This window comes from Chiloscyllium plagiosum, chromosome 30 (assembly GCF_004010195.1).
Source record: "Chiloscyllium plagiosum isolate BGI_BamShark_2017 chromosome 30, ASM401019v2, whole genome shotgun sequence".
NCBI lineage: Eukaryota > Metazoa > Chordata > Chondrichthyes > Orectolobiformes > Hemiscylliidae > Chiloscyllium > Chiloscyllium plagiosum.
In genome coordinates, this window is record NC_057739.1 from 2,542,382 (window position 1) to 2,552,177 (window position 9,796).

Here is a 9,796-nt window from a genome sequence, read left to right on the forward strand (position 1 = left end):
ACTCCTGGGCCTCTTCCACTCCTCTTTCACTCCTCCACACACACACACAAATTGCCACTTCTCTGTGATCCTGAATCCTCATGAACTGCTCGCACCTTACTCTACACCACCAAAGCTCATTTTATTACCTCGTTTCTCTATCTTGCTGTTTCCTAAGTTCTCAGTACATCGAAAACAGGTCCTGTGTTCCTCCTCCTCCCTCACCCTGCCCTTTGACCTCCCTCCTCCTCCCTCACCCTGCCCTTTGACCTCCCTCCTCCTCCTCTCACCTTGTCCTTTGACCTCCCTCTGGCAGCGCCTCCAGCAACTTGTACAAAGTCAAACCTGTCCTGATACCAGCCTCCTTCTGTAGATACCCCATCTCCGAATTCCCCGGAGGGAGAAACGAAGACGCAGAATGTTGATGACTTTGTCCCTGATGAGGGAATTGATAAGAGCTTCCTTGAAGATCCGAATCCTCAGAAGGAAGGCCATAGTGGGAGACAACAGGAGAGCGACAGGTAGGAATTTCAGGACATGCACAGTCCAACCATCACTGAAACCCATGGGCAGAATCTTCAGGACTGGGAAATCCTGAATTGGGGTTTTCATATGAAACACTGACCTTTAAACTCTCTCAGTCATTGTGTTGTACACGGTGGGTTCAGGAACCATTTGGAGAGTTGGGGGTCACTGGGTTGGTGTGGTGGAGGGAGGCTGGAGGACAGGCCTGGCACCTCTGGAGCCTGACCTTTGGATGGGAGATGGCATGGTCACCATCTTAGTTCGAGCTGAGTGAAGCATGAGCTTGTAGTGCAAGTGGTTTAATGGCTGTGCTTGCCTTACTCTGCTGCAGTGACGGAGAGCGCAAAGGAAATCCAATGGTTGCGGTTTTCCAGGATGATCTCGATCTGGATGACCAGATGCTGCAGGATCCGTATGTGAAATCGCACATTCCCAGTAAAGACATCACTCTGTCCAGTGATGAAGAGGAGAGCTCAAACGTCACCATTCATCCAGATCCACTAAAACGGTCAGTGATAGAAAAGGAGCAAGCAATTGTTGTACTGACTGTGGTTCGGCATTAGGAGCACCATTCAGTCGATATACATCAGTGATCTGGCCTTAGATGTACCAGGTTTCATTTTAAAGTTTGCACATGAGGAAAGGTCCAACAGAGCACATACTCAGGAGGAGGCTGTCAGATTTCAGGAGGATACCAGCTGGTGAAATTGGCAGTTGCATTACCGATAGAAGTTAATGCAGAGAAGTGGGAAGTGCTGCGAGGCAATATAAAATAAATGGTGCAGACTTAAAAAGAGGTTCAGGAACAAAGTGACCCAGGATTATATGTGCACAGATCCTTAAAAATAAAAGCTCGTTTAGAACATAGAACAGTACAGGCCCTTCGGCCCACGATGTTGGGCTGAGCACTTATCTTAATCCAAGATCAACCTAACCTACACACCCCTCAATTTACTGCTGTCCATGTGCTTGTCCAGCAATCGCTTAAATGTCCCTAATGTCTCTGACTCTACTCCCACCACTGGCTGTGCATTGCACATACCCACCACTCTCTGTGTAAAGAACCTACCTCTGACATCTCCCCTAAACCTTCCTCCAATCACCTTAAAATTATGACTCTTTGTGACAGCCATTTCTGCCCTGGGGAGAGGTCTCTGACTATCTACTCTATCTGTGCCTCTCATTCTCTTGTACACCTCTATCAAGTCACCTCTCTTCCTCCTTCTCCCCAGTGTGGAAAGCCCCAGCTCACTCAACCTCTCTTTATAAGACATGCCCTCCAGCCCAGGCAGCATCTTGATAAATCTCCTCTGCACCCTCTCTAAAGCATCTACATCCTTCCTATAATGAGGCAACCAGAACAGGAAACAATATTCCAAGTGTGGTATAACCAGGGTTTTGTGGAGCTGCAGCAAAACCTCGTGGCTCTTACACTCAATCCCTCCGCTAATGAAAGCCAACACATCGTACACCTTTTTAACAACTTGGCTGGCAACTTTGAGGGACTTGGCTGGCAACTTTGAGGGATCCGTGTACCCAGACTCCGGGATCCCACTGTTCCTCCACACTGCCAAGAATCCTGTCTTCAACTCTGTATTCAGCATTCAAATTTGACCTTCCAAAGTGAATCATTTTGCATTTATCCAGGTTGAACTCCATCTGCCATTTCTCTGTTCGGCTCTGCTTCCTGTCAGTGTCTTGTTGTAGCCTGCAACAACCCCTGACACTTGCTATAAAACCACTGACCTTTGTGTCATCGGCAAACTTACCAACCCACATTTCCACTTCTTCATCCAAGTCATTTATAAAATCTACACGTGTAAAGGAAGTTAAAAATCACACAATACCAGGTTGTAGTCCAACAGGTTTATTTGGAAGCACGAGCTTTTGGAGCGGTGCTCCTTCACCAGGTGGTTGTGGACTGTAAGCTGGTGTTGTGTGATTTTTAACTTTGAGCACCCCAGTCCAACATCGGCATCTCCAAACCATGTTTACAGGAAATCTACGTAAAAACTAGTTGTGATAAAGAAACCCCAATTCTTGGCTGTGTTAGTAGCAGATTCAAATACAGTAGTAAAGGCATGATGCTAACCCTTCATATAAACCAGAGTTAGGCCTTCCCTAAGGAAGCAAGGTCACTGTTTCATAATTAGGCTAAGGTGTGTGATTTCTGCTGAGAGTTGTGAACTATTGGAATTCTTTACCCCAAGGAGCAGCGAAAGCTGACTCACTGAATACATTCAAGGCTGAGTTCGGAGAGATTTTTGATTGACAAGGGAGTTGAGGGCTGGAGAACTGACTGTAACTTGGAGTTAAAGCCCCAGTCAGATCACTCCTGATCATATTGAATGGTGGAACAGGTTCCAAGGACTGCATTGCCTGCTGCTGCTAACTCTGATGAGCTTGTGTTCCAGTTTGGAATGTGGTCCCTGGAAGGGTGAAGAGTGTCGGTATGACGTTCCAAAAGGTATTGGATAAATTACGTAGAAACAAGTTTGAGGGTTTCATGGGATTGACAATAACTAGAAATTTCTTTCAAAAACTAGTGTAGGCATGATGGTCCAGTGACCCCTTCTGTTAGGAACAATTCTCTGTGAGCAGTGAGGTGTTACATCGAGTGCCGGATTTAAATACACCAATATTCCAACTTCATGATGAGTAAAGTGACGACAAATTTGTTCCTTAGTGCAGTGATGTTCTCTGAGTGCTTTGTGTCCTTCGTGTTTGTTACTACTGACATGAAAAGCCAGCTGGTGCTTTGAATTGACTGTTTGACTCTAGAGGACATGACACTCCAGCTCACTCTGTTCCCCACTCAACATTCCTATCCATATCAGACAGACATCAGGAACTGAACATCATGGCTGACACCTTTCTCCCTCTGTGCCAAAGACCAGACGTGGGTCAGAGGGCATGCCCATGTGGATAGCAAACTCTGTAAGTAACTGTTCCTTCCAGTCACAGCCCCTCCTACTACCATTGTGATGGCACAGTGTCTGTCTTGTTGGGTCAAACAGCCTTGGTGCTATTCCTTCATTAGTAAACCCATTTGTATCTTCCCTTCCTCTTCAGGGCTTCCAAAGGTTTAAAATCCCAGGGCAGAGCTCCAACCAAAGCCTTTGAGCAGGACCTTGGCATCCGTTCATCTGCCCCCAATCAACCAGAGCATGTTAACAACAGAAATCCAGCCTCCAGCTTACCTGGGAACAGTGTCCTAACTTCAGTCTCATCTCTGGCCTCTCCGCTCATCCCAGTGCCAGCCTCACTCCATACTACTGAGGATAAAGGCCAGAACAAACCAGCAACGCAAGAATATAGGGAGTCATCAGAGAGTGATCTCGAGGGACCAATTGCAAAGCAATTGCTGTCTTTTGTCATGGATGACCCAGACTTTGAGAGTGATGATTCCAACAGGAAAAACACAGCCGTAAGTTTCATTTCTGCTCTTTATATTTTAAAATGTAATCTGCTTTTCATTTGAGGTTTTGGACTGGTCAAGCTGAGCAGAGTGACTGCAGGAGAATTAAAGCATAAATACTTCAATCACACAGCATTGGCATCGAACCTAAACAGGTACATTGGAACAAAGATAAACTTTATCTCTGTTTCAAAGCAAACATCCCGAGTTTGGCCAAACCCCTGCAACATGCTTTCATCCCTCAAGTAAATGATGTATGCAGACTTTCCACATTCTGAAACATAACACACTGACCGACCGCTTCCCCAGAGATAATACAAATTTGTGGAGACCTTTTTCAGCAAAAACAGATCCCAGATAGACTTCAATATTCATCGACTATAAATAAATCAATGCCAGACACTTGTGTATTTTTATTTCTGGGTCTGTTTTTCACAAATGGACAGATTTATAGAATTGTTGCTGAGTAGGAAGTTTGATTCTGTTAAAGTCTCTGGTGAAAGAAGAATGACAAATTGCATTATTTAATTCAATTCTGTTGTGGTAAAGATACTTGATATTAAATGTTTTGCAAGTCCTGCCGATCTGAAATAGAAACAGAAAATTCTGGCAATACCTGCAGGTCTGGCAGAAGCATGAGTGGAGACAGCAGCAGAGTTGACAGTAGGGTGGTTATTAAAACGCTGCCGTAGCCCACTTGGGCAAGTAGCTGTTTCTGCTGTGGGCTGTCTAAATGACAGCATCTTTTACCTTCTCAGATTCTTTGCTGTGAAATGTACTGACTGTTGTACTGTAGAAAATGGCCCGTTTCTTATCTGTCAGCTCCCAAAAATAATGTGATGATCAGTAAAAACTCTGTTCACGATACGTTGGTTGAGGAATAAACATTAGCCAAGGCACCAGGATTACATTTGTTCACAATCCAGTCTTTAATGTCCTCCTGAGAGGGGAGCTGGGACTGTCGGTTTTACATCTCACTTGCTGGTGTCGACAGTGCGGTTCTCCCGCAAAGCAAAGTATCAGGTGAATTATGTTCAGTTCTCTGCACTGTGACCTGAAGCCATACATTTAGAACATAGAACATAGAACAATACAGCACAGAACAGGCCCTTCGGCCCACGATGTTGTGCCGAACATTTGTCCTAGCTTGAGCACCCATCCATGTACCTATCCAATTGCCGCTTAAAGGTCGCCAATGATTCTGACTCTGCCACTCCCACAGGCAGCGCATTCCATGCCCCCACCACTCTCTGGGTAAAGAACCCACCCCTGACATCCCCCCTATACCTTCCACCCTTCACCTTAAATTTATGTCCCCTTGTAACACTCTGTTGTATCCAGGGAAAAAGTTTCTGACTGTCTACTCTATCTATTTCCCTGATCATCTTATACACCTCTATCAAGTCACCCCTCATCCTTCGCCGTTCCAATGAGAAAAGGCCTAGCACTCTCAACCTATCCTCGTACGACCTATTCTCCATTCCAGGCAACATCCTGGTAAATCTTCTCTGCACCCTCTCCAAAGCTTCACATCTTTCCTAAAGTGAGGCGACCAGAACTGCACACAGTACTCCAAATGTGGCCTAACCAAGGTCCTGTACAGCTGCAACATCACTTCACGACTCTTGAATTCAATCCCTCTGCTAATGAACGCTAATACACCATAGGCCTTCTTACAAGCTCTATCCACCTGAGTGGCAACTTTCAAAGATCTATGAACATAGACCCCAAGATCCCTCTGCTCCTCCACCTTACTAAGAACCCTACCGTTAACCCTGTATTCCACATTCTTATTTGTCCTTCCAAAATGGACAACCTCACACTTGGCAGGATTGAACTCCATCTGCCACTCCTCAGCCCAGCTCTGCATCATATCTAAGTCCCTTTGCAGCCGACAACAGCCCTCCTCACTATCCACAACTCCACCAATCTTCGTATTCTCATTTGGAGCTGAGTGTATTCGTGCTGGGGGCTCTTCAGTTTGCAAGGCTTTGAAGCCAGCTTCCTTCCTCATGTTGTGATTCCCTTTCTGAAGGAGTAACTGCTGACCTGTGATGCTTTTTGCAGGAGGAATTCCCAGTTCGAGAGGACAGCTCTGAACTCTCCAATGATGAACTCGGTCTCGGAAAGCCCAGCGTGCCAGTGAAAGCATCAATCCGGCCCACAAAGCAGACCACTGACTTCGACCTGTTTGGCTTGGGCATTGGTACTAAAACTCCTGCAGCTCCAGAAAGCAGCAATGAAGGTGACAGCACAAGGTCATGCTTGAGAAATGTTTTGAGTTTGTTTATGAGAGGAGTTGCTCTGGATATTAACATAAGACATTGTATATTACCAAATTACCAAAGTTTGTCAGTGTTAGATGGGCTGTAGGGCCTCTGGATTTTTTTTTGTTAAATCAGATCCCTCCTTCATTGTATTTCATTTTTCACAAGCAATCACTTTTTGATTTCCTTCAGCACAGCAGATCAATAACTGACCTGGTAATTCAGAGACCAGATTATTGCTTTGGGGACAAGGGTTCAAATCCCACCCCAGCAACTATAAATTAATTAAAAATGGAAATGTGGTATTTAAAGCAGGTTTCAGTGGTGACACCTGTCATTTTTACCGAGTCTGGTCTACGTTTGACTCCAGCCCTGATGTAGTTCCACCCTTTAGTACCCTGTGCAGTGACTGTGCAGCCCACCCAGGGTGGGCAGCAGATGCTGGTCTGACCAGCAATGCCAGCATCCTGTCAGTAAATAACTAAGATTTCCAGGAAAACCTTCTCCGAGGAGGAGTGACGACAGCCCCACCCCACCTGCAGTAAAGGACAACACACCATTTGCCTTCCTCTTTGCTGTAGCTGTGTATCTCTCTGCATCCATATTATTGTTGATGATTTACATCTGCTCACCTCCTGCACCAAGTGGGAGTGCAGTCCCATTCAAGCAAGGCCTAAAATCCAGGACCTTTCTCCCTCTTTCCAGTTCCTAAAGATTGTTGTTCAATTCAAAAGGTTAGCTCTATTTTTTTCTCTCCAGGTAAGACGAAGATGTAGGAACAGAAATAGGCCCTGTGCAACTCAGTAAGATCACTCTCCTACCTCAGCACCGTGACCCTAGATTCCCTTACTGCGTAAAAATCTTCAACCACCCTCTGCAGTAAACAACTCAACAGATTCATTAACCCACTGGAAAAAGTTCCTCCTCAACTCTGTCCTAACCGAGTGACTCCTTACTCTGACATTGTCCTCTTAGGCTTTCCCACGAGGGGAAACAACCCCTCCGCCTTCTATCAGGTCAAACTGCCTCAAAATCATCTAATTTAATAAGGTTGCCTCACAGTCTTCTAAACTCCAATGAGTATAAGCCCTACCTATTCAGCCTCTCTCATGTGACAGTCCATCTGATATCGTCTGAGTAAACCTTCTCTGGACAGCCTATAATGCCGGTATATCTTTTATTCAATAAGGGACCTAGAACTGTTCACAGAATTCCACCTGTGCTCTCATACCTTGTATAGTTTCAGCAATGCTTCCCTATTTATACTGTATTCCCTTTGAAGCAAAGACCAACATTCCATTTGCCTTCCCTACCACCTCCTAACTTGAATGCTACCTTTTTGTGATTTATGTACAAGAGCAGCTCAGTGGTTAACACTGTTGCCTCACCGGACCAGGGACCTGGGTTTGATTCCACCCTCGGGTGACTGTGTGGAGTTTGCACTTTCTCCCCAAGTCTGCGTGGGTTTCCTCCAGGTGCTCCAGTTTCCTCTCAGACCAAAGATGTGCACGTCAGGTGGATTGGCCATGTTAAATTGTTCATAGGTACCAAGGATGTGCAGGATTAGCCATGGGAAATGCAGGGTTAAAGGGATAGGATAGGGGAGTGGGTCTGGGTGGGATGCTCTGTGGAGGACTAGTGTGGACTCTATGGGCCGAATGGCCTGCTTCCACACTGGAGGGGTTCTGTGATTCCCAAATCCCTCTGTGCTGTTGCTTTTTGCAGTCTTTCTCCATAATTAAGTAATATTCATCTGCAGTGTTATTCCTGCTGAAATACATCTAGCAAGCTTTTGCCCACACATTCAGCTTGTCTATATCCCTTTCTGTCTCCCTCACCACATGCCTTCCCACCTATTCTTGTCGTCTGCAAAATTGGTGACAGCACATTCACTTCCCTCAACCAAGTCAATATATACTATAAATAATTCTGGCCTCAGCACTGTGCTCATAACACATTGCCATCCTCAAAATGGCCCCTCCATCCCAACTCTGTCTTATACAACTTAACCAATTCTCTATCTGTGCTAATAAACTATCTCCGTCCAAGGCCCCAAAGGATCCTTCCACATCTGACATATTTTCCTGTCCTTCCACACACGTCATCTACTGTGTCCGTTGCTCTCGATGTGGTCTTCTCTACATTGTGGAGACAGGATACCAACTTGCAAAACGTTTCAGAGAACATCTCTGGGACACATGTACTAAACAACCCCACCACCCTGTGACTGAACACCTTAACTCCCCCTCCCATTTCGCCCAGCACATGCAGATCCTGGGCCTCCTCCACCAAATTCTAGCCACCTGACTCCTGGAGGAAGAACGCCTCATCTTCTGCCTTGGGACCCTCCAACCACACGGGATCAGTGTGCATTTCATCATTTCCTCATTTCCCTTGCTCCCACCTTATCCCAGATCCAACCTTCCAACTCAGCACCGCCCTCTTGAACTGTCCCACTTGTCCATCTTTCTTCCCACCTATCCACTCCATGCTGCTTTCCTTCCTATCACCTTCACCCCACCTCCATCTACCTATCACATTCCCAGCTACCTTCCTCCCTTCCCCAGCCCCACCCCTCTCCCATTTATCTCTCAGCCCCCTTGGGTCACCCCTCAATCCTGATGAGCTTATGTCCAAAACGTCGATTCTCCTGCTCCTCAGATGCTGCCTGACCTGATGTGCTTTTCCAGCATCACACTGTTTGACTCTCATCTGTAGCCCTCACTTTCTCCTAGATATATAAATAGGCAAGGGACAGATGGATATGGACTGCATAGAGACAAGAGGATTTAGTTCGAGATGAAACTTGAAAGAGTTCAGAAAAGATTTACAAGGATGTCGCCAGGGTTGGAGGATTTGAGCTATAGGGAGAGGCTGAACAGGCTGGGGCTGTTTTCCCTGGAGCGTCGGAGGCTGAGGGGTGACCTTATAGAGATTTACAAAATCATGAGGGGCATGGAAAAGGTGATTAGTCAAGGTCTCTTCCCAATGGTAAAGGAGTCCAGAACTAGAGGGCATAGGTTTAGGGTGAGAGGGGAAAGATATAAAAGGGACCTCAGGAGCAACTTTTTCACGCAGAGGGTGGTACATGTATGGAATGAGCTGCCAGAGGATGTGGTAGAGGTTGATACAATTGCAACATTTAACAGGCATTTGGATGGGTATATGAATAGGAAGGGTTTGAAAAGAAATGGGCCAGGTGCTGGCAGATGGGACTACATCGGGTTGGGATATCTGGTCGGCATGGACGGGTTGGACCGAAGGGTCTGTTTCCATGCTGTACATCTCTATGACTCGAAGTATCATGTGTCAGCACAGCCTTGGTGGGCCGAAAGACCTGTTTCTGTGTTCTGTTGTTTGTTAACCCTATGCCCCACCCTTGCCCAGTGTGGCTTTAAGGTAGGTCCTCAGTGAGGAAGTTTTCCCATGAGGAAGAGGTTAGAATATTGACTGCAGATATGATTTTCCTTTTTTTTTGTTTGTTCGCTGAATATATTTCAGTAAGCAAAACCCGTTCCCTTTCTGAACCGCTGCTTGCTGGAGGTTATTGTTACTAGCTGAAAATGTGTTGCTGGAAAAGCGCAGCAGGTCAGGCAGCATCCAAGGA

The 9,796-nt window shown here is 46.0% G+C and overlaps 1 protein-coding gene across 3 annotated transcripts in view; it reads left to right on the plus strand.

The window, feature by feature from the left end:
- Positions 1 to 9,796, plus strand: part of LOC122564696 (rab-like protein 6) — a 112,884-nt gene that overhangs the window by 98,247 nt on the left and 4,841 nt on the right. For all 3 annotated transcript variants that reach the window (XM_043719805.1, XM_043719806.1, XM_043719807.1), the window contains 4 exons: positions 353 to 500; positions 836 to 1,012; positions 3,577 to 3,931; positions 5,990 to 6,167. In XM_043719805.1, the coding sequence (XP_043575740.1) occupies positions 353 to 500; positions 836 to 1,012; positions 3,577 to 3,931; positions 5,990 to 6,167 (858 nt within the window). The remainder of the gene's footprint in view (positions 1 to 352; positions 501 to 835; positions 1,013 to 3,576; positions 3,932 to 5,989; positions 6,168 to 9,796) is intronic.